Below are 23845 nucleotides of genomic sequence, written 5' to 3'. Positions count from 1 at the left end.
AACTGGACAAAAGCCGAGCGTGAGGGTGGTTTTGAAAAAATCGGTTTATTTTTTTTTATGCATGGAAAGCTACCTACAAATTTGCATGTAGTTTAGTGAAATGATGCTGATTAGGAAAATAATTAATTAAATTATATTTGGATATGTGCCTATTAGAGGTGCGCAAGCTTAAAAAGGTAGAATTACCGAAATTCCCGTTCTTACACGTTGTAGCATGGATCGGGTATTGAACACGATACACGTGTGTATTAGCACCCTACTGTAGTCCCGGCGGGGTTATCAACTGCACCAATACACCGGTAAGCAACCAGGGGAATATCATATGAAAAAAGAACTATCATGCATGTTTGATTTGTTAAAGTGTGTCACAAAATTTCCCTAACTGCCGATGTCGGCTATAATTTCGGTATAAACATGCAAAGAAATTAACATATATATAATGTTAATGCCGATATGTTATTGGACATTTTGTATGTCAAATGTTCATTATTTGTATTAAAATTAAGACGATTGTATTGAACACGATACACGTGTGTATTAGCACCCTACTGTAGTCCCGGCGGGGTTATCAACTGCACCAATACACCGGTAAGCAACCAGGGGAATATCATATGAAAAAAGAACTATCATGCATGTCTGATGTGTTAAAGTGTGTCACTAAATTTCCCTAACTGCCGATGTCGGCTATAATTTCGGTATAAACATGCACAGAAATTAACATATATATACTGTTATTGCCGGTATGTTATTGGACATTTTGTATGTCAAATGTTCATTATTTGTATTAAAATTAAGACGATGCTTATTTGCCAGAAAGCGTTTATTTCAAATTCAAAACAAGCAATAATCATACATAATACCAAAATATAAAACTAACAAAATGACAACACTCTCGCTTAACGCAACGTTCATAAGCACGCGCACTTAACAAAATTATTGCAACTAATGCAAGCTGTAATTAATATGTGACTACTTGCTATACAACCAGTATCATGCGAAAATTGATCTTATTTAATTGTGGTTCCCTCTTTGAATTTATGTTGCCTGTCGACTTTTAGAATAATGTGTCAGTAAGAAATGTATTGCTTGCTCTACAACCAGCATCATGCGAAAATGGATCTTATTTAATTGTAAATCCCTCTTTGAACTTAAGTTGTCAGTCGACTTTTAGAATAATGTGTCAGTAATAAATGTTTTTCTTCAGTTTCACATGTTTTTTTAAGAAAATTTAGTGAAAGATGCAAATGTGTCTTATTTATTTTTTTCTGTGTCTTCAATGTATCTTATTTATATGTGACTGCGTGCTTATTTTTTTTTAAAGAAATGAAAGATGCAAATGTGTCTTATTTTAATTTTATCCATGTCTTAAATGTGGCTTATTTATATAAGATAAAATGATATACTGCCAGTGTCATGCAAAAAAGGATCTAATTTCTTAATATCCACATTCACGCTTTGTTCTTTATTAGCACCGTCTTTAATTAGGCTATCTATTTAAAGTACAGATTACTGTGAACTTAATAATTGTGCAACGGTGATGTTGATCCATTATCGTTGTTAATTTAAAATGTAGACAACAAGTTAGCAATTAATGAAATCAGTTATTTTGGAAGTAAATCTAATTTTGTCTGTACAGTAGCCAGGTGGATGTGTATTGAGCGGATAAGATAGGGATCACCACAACAAGTTTCTAATACACAGTATAGACTTCCCCTATTATTATTAATTACCTGATTGGAATAAATAAAGTGTTAAAGATCATTTCATGTGAAAAGCAGGATTTCTGACATAATTTCAATCGTTTTGCTTTTATACACAATTTCATGGAACAATGAATATATTGGCGCGATGGAACACAATTTATAAATCAAGCTGACAGTATAGTATCATTTTTTAATTATGTGTAATTTAATTCGCATCTCTCCCTTAACTCGTTCAATGACACGTGAACTTATATCAATTATAAAACATCACGTGCATCATTAAATATTTTTTTTTAATTATGAAAACATATATGTTCTACATGGTTTTGTTTAGTTTTTTTTCTCAACCAGAGAGACATTATAAAACATTGTTATATATAAAGCGCTTTACTTTTCTACATTACATAAAGATATATCGATTTTTTTGTTAAGTGTACGTGCTTGACATATTTATAAAAAGGCAGTGTTTATTTTTGTAATAAAATCGAAAATTGACATTTAATTTGATGCTATCCACATTGTTTAGCGGCCAAGCGCAGTATTCCGCTCTCGGCGGCCGATGGTGTATTGCAATATATACAATGAAAAGCTGGGTTTCTGACATAATTTCAAACGTTTTGTTGACGCGGAAGTGCTTTTTGGTGGCCAAAAAATACTATTGTTCCCTTTATTTAAACCTAAATCAGTATTTTTTTACACTTGAAGGTTTGTACAGCGGGGATTTCGGTACCGGCGCGGGTTTATGTGCTTGTTAAGAATTACCGAAATCCCCGCTAAGAGGCAACACATTATCCTGATTTATGCTTTGATTAAACATTGATAACTAAATTGCAAAAGTGTATAGCATATTGTAAATAAGGTAGTACGATATCATTTGTTTCATCAGATTTGTTTGGAAAATACTTTCTGAAGACTTATTATTACTATGCCATGTTATATTTACATATACTTTTGTGTAACCAATGTTTTAAATGTACATTTTACCTTTTTTACATTCGTTTACACATTTTTCACATTAATAAACTATTTAATAATGGAAAAAATATTCTGATAAGAGTGTTTAAATGATTAACACTAATATGATTGTGTACAAATCAACATTAATGCAAAGCCAAAACCCAAACATAATGACATATAGACCCTTTAAGGCGGAATATGGGGGATTGGCGTAAACATGGGTGATTTCGGCTCTGGGCGTACGAATGCAGCAGTACCGAAATCCCCGCTAATTATTTTCCAAAAGAAGTAACCGAATGGGAGATAATACATGTCACTGGTTGCTAATGAAAAAAAACACTATAATAATTTTGTTGACACTTGAAGGTTTGTACAGCAGGATTTCGGTACCGGCGCGCGTTTAAGTTCTAGTGTAGAATTACCGAAATCCCCACTGAGAGGCAACTTAATGCTGTCAAGAGTGCTTAATAATTAAAATTAATATCATTTTTTTGCACCTTAACATTCATGTGAAGTCAAAAACCATTCATACCGATGACCTATTGACCCTTTAAGGCGTAAATATGGGGATTTCGGTACTAGGCGGGCGAATGTAGAATTACCGAAATCCCCTTTTCATCATCGCACATTAGTGTAACATAAATTTTAACACAATATATGTAGGGAAACTCATATGATTCGCGTAATGTGAAAATGATTATTATGCTATAATTCGACCACGAAACTTGACGTGACTTAATACCGGACATTATGGAATGGAGCTACGCTTGCCGTATTTGACATAAGATCCATTTTCGCAAATTATCTTATCAATGCTTATATGAATTTGATTGCTATAATCTAATGCGTATTCGACACGGAATTATTGTCAAGGTTTTTCATTTTGTCAATATTTATCATAGCAGGGGACATTGCTGACATCAATATGGATACTGTTTTCATTTTCTGTCGAGAAATGATATGACTTATTATCAAGATTATTTTATAGTACGGTAGCGTTCTCTTCACAAGTGAGATTTATTTGTACTGGTAAATTGCTCTTATACTCACCATTCGGACTCGACGATCGGCTCGAATAAAAATGTTAGTCGCTTAAAAGTACAAATTCATCATATTGAGCACGATTATTATTATTATTATTATTATTATTATTATTATTATTATTATTATTATTATTATTATTATTATTATAATTATTATTATTATATAGCTTTTAGAAACTTATACCTTAAAAAAAATCCCATTGGAAAAAAAATCCCATGGGACAAAAAATCCCATGGGACAAAAAATCCCATGGGAAAAAAATCCCATGGGATTTTTTTATTATTTTAAAACACGATATAACGCGTTGAAATCGCGAGAAATGCTCATCATTTGTTAAAAGGTAGTGTTTCTGAAGGTTACATGAATACATCTCTAAAAATCAGAAAAAAATCCCATGGGATTTTTTTTTCCCATAAAAAAATGGGATTTTTTTTCTATCAAAGTAAATTGAACGAAAATAAGCACAAATGCTTTAACAATGCTTAAAATCGATAACTAAGCACAAACGAACGTGTTTTATGTTTTTGAAAATCCCATTGGATTTTTTCTCCCATAAAAAAAGCTGGAGAAAAATCCCATTGGAGAAACCAAAATTCCCATGGGATAATGAAAAATCCCATGGGATATTACAAAAATCCCATGGGAACCCCAACTTTGCAAATAAAGTTCATAGTGAAGAAAACGCATTTAACAAGCAAAAATAACCAATTATTAATCACAAGTTAGACTTTTATCTTATACTTTATCACAAATAAGCAAACCTTCAAGAAAAAGGGTACTTAAGTTTGCGAAATTTCGGTTTCGCAAAGTTTTTCCGGTGGCCGTTTTAACCCAAATAAATACACAGAAGATGTGAACTATATTGTTTAATATACGCTACATGATTTAGTATAGAGGGATTGTTATATTTGTTGAATATTGTCCATTTTGAGTTGGTTTTTAAGCTGTCAGTTTTTGCCCCAACACATGTATGGTAGATCTATTTTATAATCCTGTAAACTTATATTGTTAATATGCGCATGTGCCCCATTATAAAAAACATAGATAGATCAATTACGATAACATATTTAAACACATTTAATGTCCAACTATTGCTAGTGTAATTTTTTATTAAATCAATAATATTAATTTAACTACTTATTTGCACAATTTTAACTCCATAAACTTGTTTAGAATGTATTGGCGTGTACTGTAACAAAATGCCGTTCAGAGGTTAAAACAAAGTGCAACCGAAGTAGAGTAGTGCCATCGAATCAATTATATATACATGTTTATTTAATCGGTTGTGCGATTGGGTAAAATAATATGATAACAATTTACTGTATAATACTCACTGCAATCCACTCCGACATCTTCGTGATGACCACAATTGTGCTCGCCCCAGTTTTTAGCGCGGCAGTAGGACAAACTCGACTCGTTACCGTTGCACCTCACGTCATCCAGCCATATTGGACCTGTACCTTGTCCGTAATTGGGCGATTCCAAGACTGCGGGTACGAACAAGTTCCTACAAAAAGTACCGTCATATTGACAAAAAAATCGACAAAGCAAGTTTTATGTTTTTCATTATTACTCATCAGCCAACCTGTATGGAACTGAAACCCTTAGCAATCCTGGTAAAAAATTAAACTCAAGTAAATGCAAGCTTTTGCTTATTGAGATTATTGACAAACATTGAAATAGTGGACACAAATTGATAGCCACCGCTTCTCTTTGTTTTATCACGTTTTTACAAATAATCGATCGGGTAATGTAGCCGATAGGTTTTGTTTACGTCATCAAATTTGAGTGCGTGATAAGTCAATTCAGTCATTTATTAATATACTTTTTGATTAGATCACAGTTATGTTTTCGTTGACAGTGATAGAAAAAACACATTCAAAAATAGTATCTTCTGCATTTGGAATCAAATATTGAATTACTTAGTATTATCCGATTCCAATTAAATATATATACATATACATCAGGCTTAAAATTCAAGTATCAGAAAAGGAATGTATGGTCCTTTAAAGTTACTACTTCTCCGAGGCGGGATCACGATTAACAATACAACTGACAACGCTTTTGTTTTCGGACAATTACGTCAAATGAAAACTGTATTAAGTGTTATTTGGTGTTTATTTTATAGATATTCAGTCAGAACAGAACATTACACATTTTTCATTCGCTTAAGCATAGAATAGCTCATCGTGATAACATATTAAACTATTTGAAAATATTACATGCACGACATAATAAGTTATTAAGATATGCATTAGGTATGCGTAATAGTATTATGTTTTCATATAAACAATGAACTGAGTATATAAACAACACCTTAACGGAAATAAGTGGTAACCGGCAAATAAAAACAAAGTACGTTCATTATTTAAATGTTTACATAAATCAGTGGTAACAGGATGAACCCATGTACAGTCATTTCATAATGAAATGTACATGAATGACAAGAAAAACATGTTTTACAGTAAAGAAAGCTAACTTCCAAAGCGTCCCTTTATTATTACTTTTCAAACGATTCAAAACTTCGCAAAATTTGGATCAAGCAGATCTTGATTCTTTTATTGTTGATAGCTGTATTCCACTGTTAACGAATGGACTCAGTGATCAGTATATATCTTAGTAAATAGTTAAAATTTATAAACCTCAATAATAGTTAAGACAGACCTAAATCATGTATATTAAAGATCTCTGTATTAAGATGTTATTGACAGCAAAACATTGAAATATGATTTCTAAAATATGCCTATCGCCCCATAAGCTGTTGATTAAAACTGGCAGACATTATAGTATTAGCAGAAACGAAAGAAATGCAGTTTATGTAAGCTTAACGATTTAGAAGACAAGTTTCAAATAATACTTAATGTTCATTTAATTTAGAACTTTGATCTAAATACCTACCAACAAACTTCTAAATAAAACCAAGTATGCACAATTTTTTGAAAATTTTGAATAGCAAAACCAGATTGTAAGTGTATAAAAAATGGTCTAATTCTTTTTGGCAACATTAAAGACGAAGCAGAAAAACACCGTTAGTGTACATATTGTCTTCTGTAAGTCTGTCTTAGGTTTTGTTCAAATTCAAATATATACATGTATACTCAACCAAACACACGATAAATTAGCGTGTGTTACTAGAAACATAACCTGGTCCTCTTACACATGGGATAACATTCTTGAAACTACTCAAGCAAACAACATTAACAGGTTCATTGTTTAGCCCTAATCGCTCACCTTAATTAACATAACAATTTTGATATGATAATAACAATTAAGAAAAGTAATTTCCACAGGTCGTCTTAATTTACAGAACATTGTAAATATTTCAAAATATTCGGAAAAATACCTCTTTATGCTGCTTCACACCTCTGAGCGTTGGTGTTTGAGAGAAGTTGTAAACAATTATTTTTTTATAGAATTTTTTATGTAACATGTGACTTTAAGTTGTTTGCAAGTTCTGATTCCAGGAGCATAATTTAAATAAACTTAAACAGGTCTATTGCACGTTGCTATTATCAAACATCAAGACTCTAAGTTTTATTATATAGGAGAATAATATAAACAATGTATGCAATTGAAGGGGAATGAAGTTCCTCCAAAGCGGGATGCATGTTGATGAAAAACGAATGATTTAAACAAAGTTGTTACATTACCATTTTATGATGTTTAATAACAAAAACTAAACGTAAGGGCGTATTTAATATAAATAAGCTAACACCATGGTGGAGCCCATGTTGATCTTAAAGGCATAATTAAAACTATAGTGGTAGAGGACGGCAGCGTCATATGTCATAAAAAAATACAAACCCTTTGCCGTTTCAAATGTGTAAATAATGTGTACATTATTCAAGTTTTCACTATATGCATATCAGGAAAACCTTGACCCCGTAAGGATGCTTTAAAAAAAAACTTTTAAGAGCATTCTACACAATATAACATTTCTAGACCTTGGGGTTTCAGATAAAAAATGTTTCAGCTTGTAAAACCTATTGTGAGCATTGTTACCCTACCGGAACGATTTTAAAATCTATGAAAATATTAAAGACTGCAAGCGGTTGGCAAAATTAGTTTTGTTCAAACAAAGTATTTCCGACACACAACACTCGACACAAGACCTAGCATGCCGGACAGCCACCCACCATAATAACTTAACCTGGAACAATGTGTGCTTTTGTGAGTTAAAACTAAAGCAAAAGCTACTCAGATTTTCGGTTTTAATTCACACAATAATGTTACAAACCCGGCGAATCCTAGCATGCGACAAACAACTTTTGCTGCCGAAGTGTCGAAGTCGTCATTGCAGACTGTACCCCAAATGTTGTTGTTGAAGACCTCGAGACGCCCCTCGCTTGGTCGGGATCCATTTACTAGTCGAATATTGATTTCTGAAACTAGACAAAACAGCAAACAAACTCAGCACCAGGCGGACATGGCCAGGGGAATCGAGAAAGAAACATGCAATAATTAAGGTATATATGATTAAGATTAACACTACCGACGCCATTTATGGATTCGGAAGTGTGTTTTGTATGTCAAATAATCACAAATTCAGGCCTTATATAGCCATCATGGTATAAAGTCAGTGACTATAACTTTATAAACCAACAATAAATTGGTATACGAGTACTAGATCACTTACTGCGTTTTTGATGTTGACATAACAGTTTCATCAAATTCCTTGCTTTAACTATCGAGATCTGTTACTGAAGGGATTTGATGCAACGAATAAATGTTTCAGTTATTGCGCAACCTAAACAACAATAACAATATACATCACTGACTAGTGCGGTACTTTTGAATCAATTTAATATTTTCAAGGTCATGTGACATAATATGTTATACTTAAGGAATTGTATGGAGAATTACTATTTTTACATGTAACTGTATAAAGTACGCACTTGACAATGGTCCATTATCACAACACAGTTCCGTGAAATATGATGATAATTGAGATACATTTTGAATGCCAAAGATTTGATATATCACTAAAACAAATATTTATGACATACAACAACTTTTAAAACAAATTATATATAAGTTTAACAGCAGTTCAATGTAAACTTATCAACTTGCTTGTTGAAGACAATCCTTTCTTTTTAAAGTTTTATAAAAATATAAGGGAATAAAGAAAACATATAAGAAGTTTATACTAATAAATTAGAATCCTGTTCAGAAGATGAAAAATACTCGAATATTGACTTCAACCATGTTGTTATTGTATTTGAATTATGCATGTATTAAAACAACTCTCCCGTAGATCTGTTATGGCGTAAGTGTAAGTTTCATAAGACGCATGAAGAAATTTATGTTTCCGCAAAAAATTATATTACTATTCACAAAAACCCAAACCTATTATTTTTAAGTACACAATATACTTTATTTGTCCTAGGGATACTTTGACTAAGTTTTGATCGTGTAGAAACAAGGGGATTTAATTAAGTACATGAAGTACTGTTCATCATTGTTATCTAAAAAAAATTGTGTGGGAAAAACGTCTTTTTTAATTACTATATACTGAATCCTTTAAGCAAATTCAACCCCAACAGACAAAAGACCTAATCATACCTCGGTTAATTATGTTCGTACGCGGTAAAAATGTTCGAAATAAGTATTTGAACAAAGCATTACATGTTAATTAAGTTATAGCTTGACTGTTTAAATAATTAATACTTTTTCAGATTGGGATTCATATTTTTGTGCAAGAACGTCGTTCATTTAATAACTTGTATCAATATGTTGTATTGTTTGGAACCAACTCATATTGAGTGCATTTGTGACTATAGTGACTAAAAATACTAAATACTAAATACTAAGTTAGCAAAGAGAACAAAAGAAGACACATTATATATTAACGTACCTTTTATGCCGTTGTTTTTTGTTTGCGCTTTTGCTAACAACGGAGCTCAAACATCACAAAAATAGGCTGAACGTTTTTGTGTTATGGTTTAAATAACCCTTGGCTTATATAACAATGAAAACAGTAGGGCAGAGTTGGCTATTGTCAATTTTCGGATAAAATTCATGATTTTGATCCAAGTAAGTTTTTCTTAGTTTTTCAATAGTTTTTATTCAGCCAATATCAAAGTTTGTCTGTGTGGATGGACTTTAATGTAAACATAATCCATTGAAGAAATCACAATGTCTGCATGAGTCCTTTTTAGCTGTCAAAATGAAGATTTAAGACAATATTTTACCCGAAAGTTGTCAAAATTTAACAACGTATCGTGTTATCTTTTGTTGCTGAACTTTTCTGTAATTACAGTAATAACATATCGCTAAGAATGTTTTGTGCATGTATTCTTATTTCTATTCTATTTTCACTTTATATATTTAAGATGATTGTATAATAGTGGATCAGTTGACAGCAGACACTGGAACTGAATAGAGTTAAAATTTAAGTTGCAAATTTCGGTGCAATCTCTCGCTGGTATGTAAGCAGTTATATTTACATTGGTAGTGACAACACAATAGTAAAACATTCTATTGGATGATGTTTATGAGTATAAATTTAAATGTTTCTATTCCTGTCAGAATTTTAAGCTGTGCATGTCAATATAAATGGTTTTGTTCATGATGAACTAGAATATATTTACCGATAAATTGATTGTTTTCTAAAGCTGCATCCTATCGGTCATGTGTTTCAGCCAAAAATACAGATCAAGCGAAACAACAAAGTGCGAACACGAAAACAAGTGCTCATTAATATCATGTATAATATGACTTAAACCATGTATTGTTTACCTTATATGTGTTTAACATTTAAACAGTATTTTCCTATGCAAAGTTGTTATTATGTTTCGTTTAAAAGAAAGAATTATGTATTTAAAGAAAATTGAATTATGTTACAGGATGGGCAACAGTTTAGGCTCTTGATGAAGTAGTGATGCCAATGAAGCGATAAGCTTGTTACCAAATTAGTTTATCATTTTTTTGAACATTTTGATGACACCAATAAATACATGTATGATCAATTTATTAAAAAGCAATATACATTATATTAATGTTTTATTTAGCACAGTGACTATGCTCTGGTCTCTGTGCATATCTGGAGGGTTCAGAGTGAATTATGAACGAATAAGAATATTTTTATTTTGATAATATAAATTGATTAATAATTAGTTGCATTATCTACACAATTATCAAGTTTGAAAATAATAAATAACACTGAAGAAAAAGATAGCATAGCATATTGATTGTAATTGCAATAAATTGTGGACAAATAAACGGTCTCCATTGTGTGATGTATTTTGTATGTGTTTGTAGAAGGTTACTTATAAGTAGTCAGTCATTTATATATTTTTTATTATTTCAGATCTTCATATATGATTTTTTTCAAGCCTGGTGCAACCTAAGCTTACCAGGTTTACATCTTACTCTCAGTTTGGACAGTGTGTGCAAGATAATATTGGCAATATATTGTGTTCATAATGTGTTGTGATTGACATTTTGTTAACAGATTTTATTCCAGACTTAACCGGTCATTTTTCATCAAGAATTAACAAAAATACATTTTGATTGATATGCATGAAATTTGGTACATAAATCAACTATGTGTATCTTGAATTATTTGTAAAATCACTCTTCATCCATAAGTCAACATGGTAAGCATGTTAAAGTATGTTAATCATAACGGAATATCATGTACCCTGTATTCATTTTTTGTTTTTTCGGAACGCTATACAATCGGATACAATTTTGACTATTATTTAATGAGTAATGATGATAAACTAACTCAGTGATATTCAAGGTAAAATATTATGTACAGCATAATAAATACACTGTATTATATTTCTGGTATGTTTTCTAATAATAATATCATTAGTACTGTTGTAGCTGATATTTGCATCCTTCAATAAATGTGATGTAAGTGTATGTGTTCATTTCATGTGTATCAGTATATTATTTTTTACCGGTAAACAAACATTTTATTGTGCTAATTTCAATATATGGTGATGTCTGTCATTTAGAATGTAGTGCTGATTGATTTAATTGTGTTTTAGTTGAAAAGCATGTTTTTGAACCTTAACGTATACAATTAGTGAATTTCATTTTCTATCTACCTTTTGGCTAAGATTAATACTTGATTGACTATAAATACATTGTCTATAACAAATATCATGTATATGCAATTGAACAATTACTGCTTCCGTAGCAACTGTTAATTAATTTTGTCTCATTAATTAAATATATTGTTGAACAAAAACAAAACAAAAATGTTAAATAATGAAACATATGGCAGTATAGATGCACAACACAAATTGTATTATGAGCAGTAATTGTTTTTCGTGTCAAGTTGGTAGATATACAAAATGTTCAATTTCTGAAAACACGCCTTTTTTAGTAGATGCGCATGCATGTTTATTATTATAAATATGTTAACGCTGTTTCATATTTTTCTATAACTTATTTTGTTGATACTGCCGTTATTTTTTGTCTTAAATACTTTAAAATTGTAATAAATATGAAAAAAGAAGAGTTTTCTTTCCATAGCAACCATTGGTATTTAATGATAAATAATACAACAACTAATTATGTACTTTGTAATAAATTATGTTCATCGACGTACGCGAACAATTGAGTTATGATAAAACAAACAGATCAGCATAGCATGTTATTATACTCATTAAATTAAAACGTCATTTCATACAATATAGCGCCATTTGGCGTTTGTTACATGATACACACATATGGCATAATTTCGTCAATTTTAGGAATCGGACGCTCAAATTTCAAATTTGTATTATTAAGATGTAGCACTTTCATATTATATGCTTAACTGAAAAAAGTAACTTTTGTACCCGACTGGTCAAAATCTCGTTCCCAGCTACAATTGATTTGTTTTAAAGGTACCCGTCAACCTTGAATGACTAAAAATAAAAACTGAAAATATGATTGTTTTTCAAGTAATGTTATATACCAGTCGTGATATTTCAATCAATACAAACTAATAATTGTAAAACAAAATACGGTATTTCACAACGTTTCTTTTCTTCGTAGTCGTGGTTGACGGTACCTTTAATACACAAATGTATCATTCCTTGCAAAATCGGTTATTCATTTTGAAAGTGATGGTATCATAGCTTTGTCATCACATTTCTCTGACTTATGCTATCGCCTGTTATTGTCTAAGTATTATAACAAGGAACGCATATCCATTAACCATTCAATTTACACAAACATATCAATGAACAAAGTGATTACTAAAATGATAATAATCTGGGTGAGTTTAGTTTTGAAATGGCTCTAATGAATTTCTTATATGTAATATGTGTGAGTAAATTGTGGTGGACAGGAGAAATTTTGAGACAAGCATAATGACACTATTACAATTGTACGAGTGTTATCCACGATATCAGTTTTCATCAAAAATTTAATATCTGGTTTCTGGTCACAAATTTAACGTATAACAATGATTCATATAATTAAATGTATGCTCTAATAACAAAGAAATTTGAAGAGTTAAATCAAAACTGCAATCCAACAAGGACAGTTCCAAAGATTCAATTAAATAAACATGATTTGTCTTCATGTTTGTGCTGGATAAATACAAACATAATCATACTGTATTGAATAAACTCACTACAATCCACTCCCACATCTCTGCTATGTTGACAGCTGTGATCAACGCCCCAGCGACTTGCTCTACAGTGAAAGAAACTCGACTCGGTACCGTTGCACCCCACGTGTGTTAGCCATATTGGTCCGGTACCCTGTCCATAAATGGTCGAACTCAAGGCTGCGGGAACAAATAGGTTCCTACCGAGAGAGCAGATATTAAAATAAGAACATCGACAACCTTCCAATACATTTTTACAGGCCGGCCTATATGTATCTATAAGACGGAAAGAACATTATTTTCTGTCACGTAACCAGCATAACAACAAAACATTTGATAACATAGTCAATTAAAATACAAATATAAATAACTCAATGTATGTTAAGAACGCAAAAGTTCTGTCTAGAGGGTGAGGAAATATATTAAACGGTATAATAAAGGATGTTATTTATTATAACTAAAGTTTCTGATATATAATAATTTTATATATGTACATACATTAAAGATTATTAATTTATCACATGAAAAAAAAACCTGTGGTAGTTATATACAGATGGGTTAATACAAAATAACGGCTGATTTTGTTTTCTTAAATAAGTGTTACAGCGGCATATACAATGATATGTATCTTCTAAATCAAGCTGAATTACCAACCATATGGTATTGATTAAATTAAACCTTCAAGTATAACTAAACACAATGCCTAATCTCAACAACTGCAATAGCATGACTTTTATTCATTATCTTTTAATCCTCTTCTATTCCGAAACACCATTATTTTCGTCTTTACAGTTTTAAAATTAAGTAAACAAGAGTTGCAGTATAAATATATTTCATCTATATAAGACTGGACTTCTGCAGTTAAATTGCCTAAAATAGCCATGTCTTCAGCAAATAATATTAAAATAACCACAATATCACCTAATCTCAAACAAGAGTTTATGCTATCTTGTACGTCAACAAATACAGAAAATATATTCGGCGTTACTATCTCCCCTTGCCCCAGTCCATAGGCATAATTAAAATAATCTGCATAAGATGAACATGGTTTTACACGTGACTTAACATTCGCATACATGGCATTCATTATTCTAAGCAATTTGCCTTGTATTCTAGACTTAAACAATTTCAAGCATAACTCATTGCGGAATATACTATCAAAACATGATAACACATAAACCATACAGGCGTTTATTTTCGTGTAAATATTTTTGTACAATCCACATCAATATATAAATAGCACCGCCAGTTGAAAAAGCTTTCCTTAATCCGAACTGCGCATCCGAAATAATATTACGTTCACTGCAAACATTTACAATACGTTTGTTTAAAATCGTGGTAAATAATTTGACGAGCAACTCACTAAAGTTATCACTTTTTAGTTATAAACGTCATTAACAGAACCTTGTTTATGCAATAGGATTATAATCCCTTTTTTCCATTATCGGGAAAACGATACAAAAATAGCGTTAAACATATCGCACAAGTTCAAGAAAATATTCATGCAAAATACAATCACTACCCGATTAAATATTGCGTTTTAAATGTTAACTTCTTTAATATATATAGTTAGCCCAAGTTCTTGAAATGCAGAATTGCCAATATCAAAAGCATTATGTAAACCAAACTCTTCGGCTTCATGATAACCATATAAGGCATATTGCTACTAAGTTTTTCAAAAAAGTGTAAATGATTATAAATGTATAATAATGTCTTTTTGGGATTATTTTATATTTGTAAACCGCCAAAAATTTATATTTTATCATTTTCGTTAATGTTCGATCTTAAGCAATGTGTTATCCTATAACAACAGGCTTTCTTCTTTTGTATAAAACCCTTATCCCTTATGATACCTCTTATTAATACATAAACATTCTCTGTTCATAACGTAAAGCATCATGGTAAAAATGTAGTGCTTTATTGCACCCATGATTGAACAATTGTGCATACTTGACACATTTATTTACAAGGAAATTAGGCTTTATTTTAAAAACAACAACAGCAACAACCTTTATTAGCATATACGCATAATACAATGCCTTTTTGCCACAAAACAGAAAGTTACGTAATGTGTATAATAATATCAATAAATTGATTCAATAAGAGAAGTTTACAAAAAAATATTAATACAGCAGTAATCGATATAATCATATCTATAACTGTAACACGAGCAAATTGTAGTATTATTAAAATTATACAAACATAGTCAATGAAAAAATCAATTAACATGGCTATAGTCTTGTAATAGTTAACAGTTATAACTGATTGTCTATATAATTACGCATTTCATTAGCATTAAAAATATATTTAGCAAGGTTTTTATTGTGGGTTTTTTGCCGACTGCATTAGAATGCAAATGTATTTAACGATGGTTTAAAATGTTCCTTTCTAATTTCTATATATAGAGGACAAACAAGCAGAAAGTGATACTCGTTTTACACATGGTTTAAAAAAATAACGGGTCAGCAAAACTGCGAAATGGTTTAAGTAAATCAAGTAAACACGTTATTAATTTACGTTCTACTTGAGAAACCAATGTGTTGAACAATGTAACCCGCCAGTCTACGCAGTCGTTGATTATTATACTATTCAATTAGATCCATGATACGTTTTCGGTGAAAGCGGTAGAACAGAAAATCATTCAAAATTTGTATTTACTGTTGTTTGGATTAAATATTACATAATTAACTATTTGCAAATCCCAACTGAATAAATATGCTATGGTCAGTCAGAACGCTCCGTTATAATAAAATTAACGCTTGGTCCTTAGGAGTTGACACTTGCTGGAGTTGGGAATGATTATAAAAAATCGTTGTTATCAGGAAATAACGGTTAATGAAGAGTTTAGTGTAATTGTGTGTCTATTATTTAGAGTACATGTCAGCTCAGTTTATATTCGTGCACACTTACGCTTATGTTTTATGCAATGTTTAACACATTATATAAATAGAATTTCAGTGCCGAGAAAATCATCTCACATAGGGGTAACCCGTTGACATATGGCTTTAACATGCTGTGACTAAACAGCTTTTTTTAATAATCGGATATTAGATAAATACAACATTTGGACTTGTCTTGACTTTTGTGCAGCACATACTTTGCTTTTGTTTAAATTGTTTTTTGAATGTAATGGTTACATATTAAAACAAGTTATCGGGGTTCATAATTGTGCGCCACTAAAAGCTGATCTAGTTTTATATTGTTATGAAAACGATTTTATGTTAGAATTATCGAAATTAAACAACTAGATTTGATTTAACGTTTTAACCTAACGTATAGATACATTGATGGCATACTAAATTTAGATAACCCATACTTTGAACAATATATTCTCAAAATCTACCCGGACAACTAGTCTTATATAGATCGTGTCATTCCAACACATATGCCGCGTATTTAGAAATACATCTTACTATTACTAATTATATTATTAAGATACGTTTATACGACAAACGGGATGACTTTGAGTTAGAAATTGTGAATTTTCAGGTCCTATATGGTAACATCCCTTAAGTTCCATCCTATGGTATTTACACTTCGCAGTTGGTACGTTACGCCAGAGCATGTTCATGTATTGGCGATTTTAATGATCGTAATCGTATGTTAACGATGGAATTGCTAAAACAATTTGTTTGTATCATAACCTATGAAGTAAATTCGCTAAATTTCACTCAGAGTATGGTGATTTAATTTCAAAATATAATGTTTCATAAACATTGCATTTAACTAATGGAAATCCCACCCATCATTTTATGGAGTTGTTTTTGAAGTGTGGTCGCAAATTAAAATATCTTCAAGAAAATGCTTATATTAAACTTTTCAATTTAAATAACCTTTTTTATCAATAGGATATGATGTTTACGTTAATAAAACACATGTTTGTTGGGTTTTTTTTCGATTCACTATATCTTTCTTTTCTTAAAATTTTGGATTATTAGTGGAATAACCATTTTATATGTTTCATTCTATAATATTTAATTTACAAAGCTGCATGTATTGGTAATTCTATTTAACAGTTCTGCCCCTTTCATTTTTTTTTTTATTTTACAGTTCTGTTGTTTGACGTCTTCGTGTCATCGCTTCTAAATAACGTCGTCCGAAACACTTTCACTGTGTTGGGCTACATGCATAGGCCATCGGGTTTATATCTTTTAACTTTATAAATATTTTTTCTCTGACGGGCGTTTCTTGTTTGATATATTATTTTAGCAGTCACATAAACAACAACCAAGCTATGTAATATAGATCTTTAACACCCATTGTTGCTGCTTCTTCACGATGATGATCTTAAATATTAACTATACGTTGCTATATGCTTAAACCTTTTTCTAAAAAGAAGGGATGTTTTTGACACTTGTTCATAATTTCATTTTATCGTTCCTGAACAAATTGTAACTCTGTTGCTTTGGTCCCCTTCCTACCTTTGAGTAATTAAATGGTAATTACACTGAATGCTTTTAAATTCCCTTTTATTTTTGTTTAATTTGAGTTGCAATGCTTTGAGGTTGAATTTTATGTACACTTATAATTTTTATGTAACATGGAATATTGCCGGGCCAAGTGTGAGGTTGAGCGCTCTAAAACCGGTTTTAAATACCCAATGCTTTGCATTGACCGCTACAAGGCGTTGACCCCATCTTTATTCTTCTATGTATGTATTTTGTTTCGTATTGTGCTGTTTCGTACTGTTTTGGCAATTGGTCACTTGCCTTAAATAAAGGACCAACTAATTGTATATAATGCGAATGCTATGCTGCTCCAGCAGCTGGAGTTTCACTTCTTTATATATTTAGGCATGTGACAGCATTTCACAGAATAGAATCAAAGAAGCAATGAGCGTCAATCTAGTACTGGCAACATGTTTGTTCTGTCTACGCTATCAATATTTAAGTAAAAACTGCATAATACTTAACCAAACAAATGCTAATAGCACTTGTTTATTACAACACGTGATAGTATTTTTACTTGTAAAAATTATAATCTCATTAAAAGAATCTTGCAAACAAGAACAAATGGGCCGTTATGATTTGACTGATTTGAACAAAGTGAGAACACGAACATCCTAGTTATTAAAAACCATATACAAACGTTTGGGTCGTTTGAATAAAACCATAAAATAACAATAAGTAACCACAAGACGGAATCGCTTGTGATCTTAGTGGCATGATTTAAACAAACTTAGTAGAGGCCTAGAGCATCGTGTTGCATAAAAAATACCATCACTTTGACATTTACCGTTGAAGAGGAGTACATTTTTCATGTTTCCACTATATAAATATAACGTTTTTGTTTTAAATAAGCCTTCCTTGTCATAGTTGTCTTAATATGTATTATATATATTAAGACAACTATGACAAGGAAGGCTTATTTAAAACAAAAACTTTGAAGATGACTAACATATATGGCTACATACTAACGTGTCGAATTTGCGTCGCAATTCCAAAGTAGATTTTGTTTTACTTGTACGTTTAAAAACTATGTTAAGCTCTAGTGACCTGTCAACAAGATTTAAACAATTATTAAACCGTACGCGGTAAAGAAGAATATGTTGTTTTTGGAAAACTGTTGATGCTACCAAACAAATAACAAACGTAGATGCCTATCGGGGAACAAACCACCATACTAACCCACCATGATTAATTCGTACTAAGAAGCAAAACAATATAATCATATGGAATATATTAACCCCATAATATGTTACAAACCCGGTGAATCCTAGCATGCGACAGACAACTTTTGCCGCCGATCCGTTAAACTGGCCATCACAGAGTGTACCCCAGTTGTTGTTATAGAAGACTTCGAGACGCCCCTGGCTAGGCCTGGATCCATTTGTTAGTCGAATTTCGGTGCCTGAAACAGGAACACCTCTATTTCAAGGAGGTAACGTGGGAAATAGCAAGGGCAATTGTACTGATAAAAGCAAGAGATAGTGATTCAAATTCTGAGTTAGTTTTGCATGTGGCATAAACTACAATGCAGATTAGCATTGTAACAAAGGCTAGTGAGTGTACACTTTTAAAACACTTGACTTAGATATTCCAAATCACCCATTGAATCCTCGGTGTGACTAAATATACATGAACATATTAAAAATGTATTAATTATTGTGTAATAAGGTGATCAGCTACTTTAAGGACTAGATGCTATCACGTTTAATTTTTTGTAACACGGAGACGTTTATAATGAGCATAAGGGATAGAGATTATATAATTCAATATAATAGAAAGCACTACAACAATAGTTTATGATGCCCTTACACGTCAGTTCGAACTGTCAACTGTTAATTAATTTTAAGAATGAACAGTATGTACTGAATGAAAGGAGTTACTTAGATATTGGGTCTCATACTATTGTTATTGCGTCTTCATAAGCTTTAAAACATTTTCATCCCTGGACGACAATAGTTCATCGGGTACTTTGGTATTGAGTACTGCACTTACAAGAATATATTAACATTATCTATGTTTGTCATTTTGGAAAATGACAAGATGTATACAACAGTTGCATCCATTTCTTGTTGTAATTGTGTATACACAATTATCATTCAACACTAGTCAAAAACGATCCTCTAAATATACCAAGTAAATTCTTCTGGATTGAAGAGTTTCTTTAGCAAAATGGTTCTATATCAATCTGAATACATTGAATATTTATTATTTATAACAACAGACCTGGCTTGGAAATCGTTTTGTCGTTGTATACGGTGTACGACTTATTTGCTAACTATATACTTATCGATTCGATATAAAAATATATAAAATGCACGGAGAAGATCCGAAATAACCAAATCAAACTGCACTAGAATTTTCATCATTATACCTTGTAAAAATGCTTATTTACACCTAACAAACAAAGTTCGATTTAAATAAAAATCATTTACATGACAAAATACAAAAACACCTGACATTGATGTTTTATTTAGTTTCATATTAACGAATTATCAAGTGATCGCCTTCGCTATATAACTCGCTTCTTAGAAGAAAAAATGCTTTGCAATTATTGCTGTAAATATAACGTAATGCGACAGGTTCAACGTGTGAAAGTTTGGACCGATTTCTATAACGTTTTCAAGTAAATAGTACTTATTGTCCTTTTATTGGTGAGGCACATTTTTTATGGAAAAACCCACTTCTAACATTAGAAAGTTACATCATCCAATTCTTTAAAAAAAATAGTTAATCACGGGACTAACCTATCGATACTGTCCAAGGTCTCCTGAAGTTTGATAAGCTTGCCCAGTACTTTCAAAGTTTTAGGGTTGCCTTATTTGTGACGCAATTGTAGTATTTGCCATGACGGTTAACCATGTAAAATCAGCTCAATTGTAAAATCCAAGAAAACGGTAAGCTATGTGCAACTGATTTACATAGGAGGCTTTGAAGAATATAACCAAATGTTTATGATTTGGGCAATCCTGAATATTCGTGACACAGTTAGTACATAGATTGATTTACTTTGAAAAAAAAACTTTATTTAAGTTCTCGAACCGTATTTTGTGAACTTTGATTATTAATATACTCCAATTATACCCAAGATACGGAACTCCGTTAAAGTCTGTAACATTTATTTTACTTGATTCAAATTGGCACTTCTATATTGATCTGATACATTTTGTTAGCAAACAGTTCCAACAATCTTTCATTGTTTATGTTTTTTTCTTAAAAGAAATACCCATGTACCCCTCAAAATAATATTAATATCGACACATTGATGTACCTTAATAATGAAAAACACAAATAATTGGATTATATAGATGTGATGGTTGGACTTTAGAGAACTCAATTATATATCGGTGATATACATTAAATAACAATCTGACCTGAAAGCATCAGAACGATTATTTCTTGTACGTATGCGATACTAGTCAATATATCAAATATTATGTAGGTTCCAATACACGAAAAAATAGCAATTGAGTCTCCAGACGTGTACAGCGAGGAACATCTGGTTTCATACTAGCCACTAAAACATTCCCAAAATAACGGGATAATATTGAAATTGTATTTTAATTACAAGACATATAGATTGAAGTGAGTAAAAAATATAACTAGTAGTTGAATCACTAATTAGAAACGTTCACGGGATAGGACAGGTTTACATGCTTCATGATGAGCAAACAAGCATAAACAAGTATCCCAATGTAAGTAAATGGATAATTGTTCGTATCTTGGTATCTGCCATCATTGTCTTAATAAGTGCAGTGTTTAGCCATTATGTGCATATTGTCCATACTCTACAGATTATTTGATGTCAAACACTGTAACAGATGTATACACATCATATCACAATATCAACTCAAGTCTCAGATTTTGTGAGTGATTTCAATCTACTAGACAAATCCCTAACAAGTGTCATATTGCAATTTTGTTTATAATCTATCAAATATTAATTTTGGCACTTTCAGCCGCGTACTTTCCAAGTTAACCGAACAAGTGCATGGTGTTCTTAATATTCGTATAATGAAGAAATGGCACACACGTAGAGAATTTGTTTTGCACGCAACGGAGCTGATAAGCACTTTATCCGTTAAAATATTCAATATTCACTTTAAGCAGAATCGGTTTAATGCGCAAATAGGAAAAAACTATGCATCCATGGTTAACAAGACACAGAAACAATACACGCTTTTTAAAACAATAAAGAAAAACATGGCAACATTTTGTCAGTACTAATAAAGTGCTTCATGGAATTTCCTCTTTTAATACCACGAAGTTACACAAGGACGCACTGCCAATGATTACAAGATATTGTGTATTAAAACGTTACCAGTGTTCTTGTTTGACATTCGTATAACTTAAAAATTAAAGAACTTTTTTCAACTTATAGGTGTATGAACTGTCGGAAAATTACACTTAATTTTAATACACGTATATGGAGACCAAGACAATATGCTCCATTACATTAAGTTTTAAGTTTAGTGGTCTTTCAATTGGAAAAACTGTATACTTTGAAAGACTATCAGAATTCATCGTTGACGCAAAAATGAAAACAGGTTTACGTATTTTGAAAAATATACCAAATGCGAGCCATTCCATGAACAATCGTGATTACTTATATAAATGATTGCTTTATGACAATTTAACTTAAGCATCGTTTTTTTGATGAATGGTTGTACAATCTGTTATCTTATTAACAACCTTTAGTATGAAGCAAATTTACATCGGTTCACCATTTTAGTAAAAAAAGACATGCGCAATAATGAAAAATATGCACAAATAAATATTGATTTTTGGCAGGTTGTTTCATGCAATGGCGCTCATGTACTGTTTATCTGCAAGGTATGGAAATAATGAGTGATGGAAAGGAAACAGTTTTGGAGAAATATAATTAAAATATAAATTTCAGCTTAAAAGATGTTTTGTCAAAGAGTGCTGCTGTCGTAAGTTCTTATCTTATTAATAAATTTTCAGTTACTTATCCTTGGTAATAGTTATAATTTTTGGTTATATAATAGTCCCTTATAATTTTATACATGTATATAAATGCCATAGGCAGTAAAAGATGTATATATATTTATATTGCAAAAACGTGAGGGGTTCCCCATTATTCAATGATTTGTTTATTTAATATATTGTGTGCTGGATATAGAAAACATCATAATAATACACCGTAGAATGCTCACTAAAGTTACAGTCAACTCCGACATCTTCGCCATGATTACAGTTTCCCTCGCCCCAGTTGTTGGCCTGGCAGTTGAACAAACTCGACTCGGTACCGATGCACTTCACGTCATCCAGCCATATCTTACCGGTACCTTGTCCATACGTAGCCGAACTCAAGGCTGCGGGTGCGAACATGTTCCTACCAAGAGAGAAGTAATTGCTGTAAGACGTTCGATCAAACGGGTCTTACATGTTCAATAATAACTAGTTATGTCAACGTTATAAGCCGATCTTTATGTAAGTGATCATCTGAGCAAGTCTGGCTTGAAATTTAGCAAGTCTTGCGGGACTGTTTTCCTGTTAACCATCGAGTGGAAAATAATCTCGAAATAAAATGAACTCTCGTCTTTCCGCTTGTTTTCAATTTGACTTATTCGAGGATATGGTGCGGTCATTAAAGACAAATCGGATTAAAATTCGGTTTCGGGGAAATCACGTTCGTTGCTAACAGTTGTTATTTGGAAGTTATTTGTACGTTTTCCTTTAACTATTTTATATATTTAGAAATAATATGCTATATTACAAAATCACTTTTTAATCATTAACGTGTTATTTCCCATCTGGAAACAAAACAAGTAAAATACCAAGAACACTAATAATAAGTGTTATTGTACTTAAAGACTTGTTGTTTTTAGATGGTCGCTTTTGCGACGGTCTAAAGAGCTTAGTGTAAAATTCAGGTCGGTACGGCCTAGGTATGATTAGCCCAATTCCCGCTTACTACGCGCGAAGAAAGAGTTGTATAATTTATGCAAGAGGTTTGAGTTCTCCATTTATGTGTATTCAAAAATGGAAACATTATTATAATATCGTGTTAAATGCAATAGTTTCGAATGGTGTTTTATAGAAAAGAATAAAAAAAACAATGATCGTATTGTACGTGTCGCGGAGGAGATTGTTTATGAATGATTAAAATAGTCCACTTT

At 31.5% G+C, this 23845-nt stretch overlaps 1 protein-coding gene across 1 annotated transcript; it reads right to left on the bottom strand.

Annotated features, from left to right (window-relative positions):
- Positions 1-4873: 4873 nt before the first annotated feature.
- LOC127872559 (neurotrypsin-like) lies at positions 4874-23054 on the bottom strand. The gene is made up of 6 exons (XM_052415885.1): positions 22880-23054; positions 18963-19107; positions 13282-13457; positions 7942-8092; positions 5039-5211; positions 4874-4893 (listed from the first exon to the last, which is right to left on the bottom strand). The coding sequence occupies exons 1-6, from the start codon at positions 23052-23054 to the stop codon at positions 4874-4876; spliced, it is 840 nt and encodes a 279-aa protein (XP_052271845.1).
- Between the last annotated feature and the right edge of the window lie 791 nt (positions 23055-23845).

This window comes from Dreissena polymorpha, chromosome 3 (genome assembly GCF_020536995.1).
Source record: "Dreissena polymorpha isolate Duluth1 chromosome 3, UMN_Dpol_1.0, whole genome shotgun sequence".
NCBI lineage: Eukaryota > Metazoa > Mollusca > Bivalvia > Myida > Dreissenidae > Dreissena > Dreissena polymorpha.
Note: the sequence above shows the minus strand (reverse complement) of the source record. Positions and strands in the feature narration are given on the sequence as shown.

Coding starts and splice junctions, on each gene's coding strand:
- LOC127872559 (XM_052415885.1), bottom strand. CDS start 23,054: ATGTTCGCACCCGCAGCCTTGAGTTCGGCTACGTATGGACAAGGTACC. Junction 19,108..22,879: donor CGGAGTTGACTGTAACTTTA/GTGAGCATTCTA, acceptor TTCCTGTTTCAG/GCACCGAAATTCGACTAACA. Junction 13,458..18,962: donor CGCATGCTAGGATTCACCGG/GTTTGTAACATA, acceptor CTCTCTCGGTAG/GAACCTATTTGTTCCCGCAG.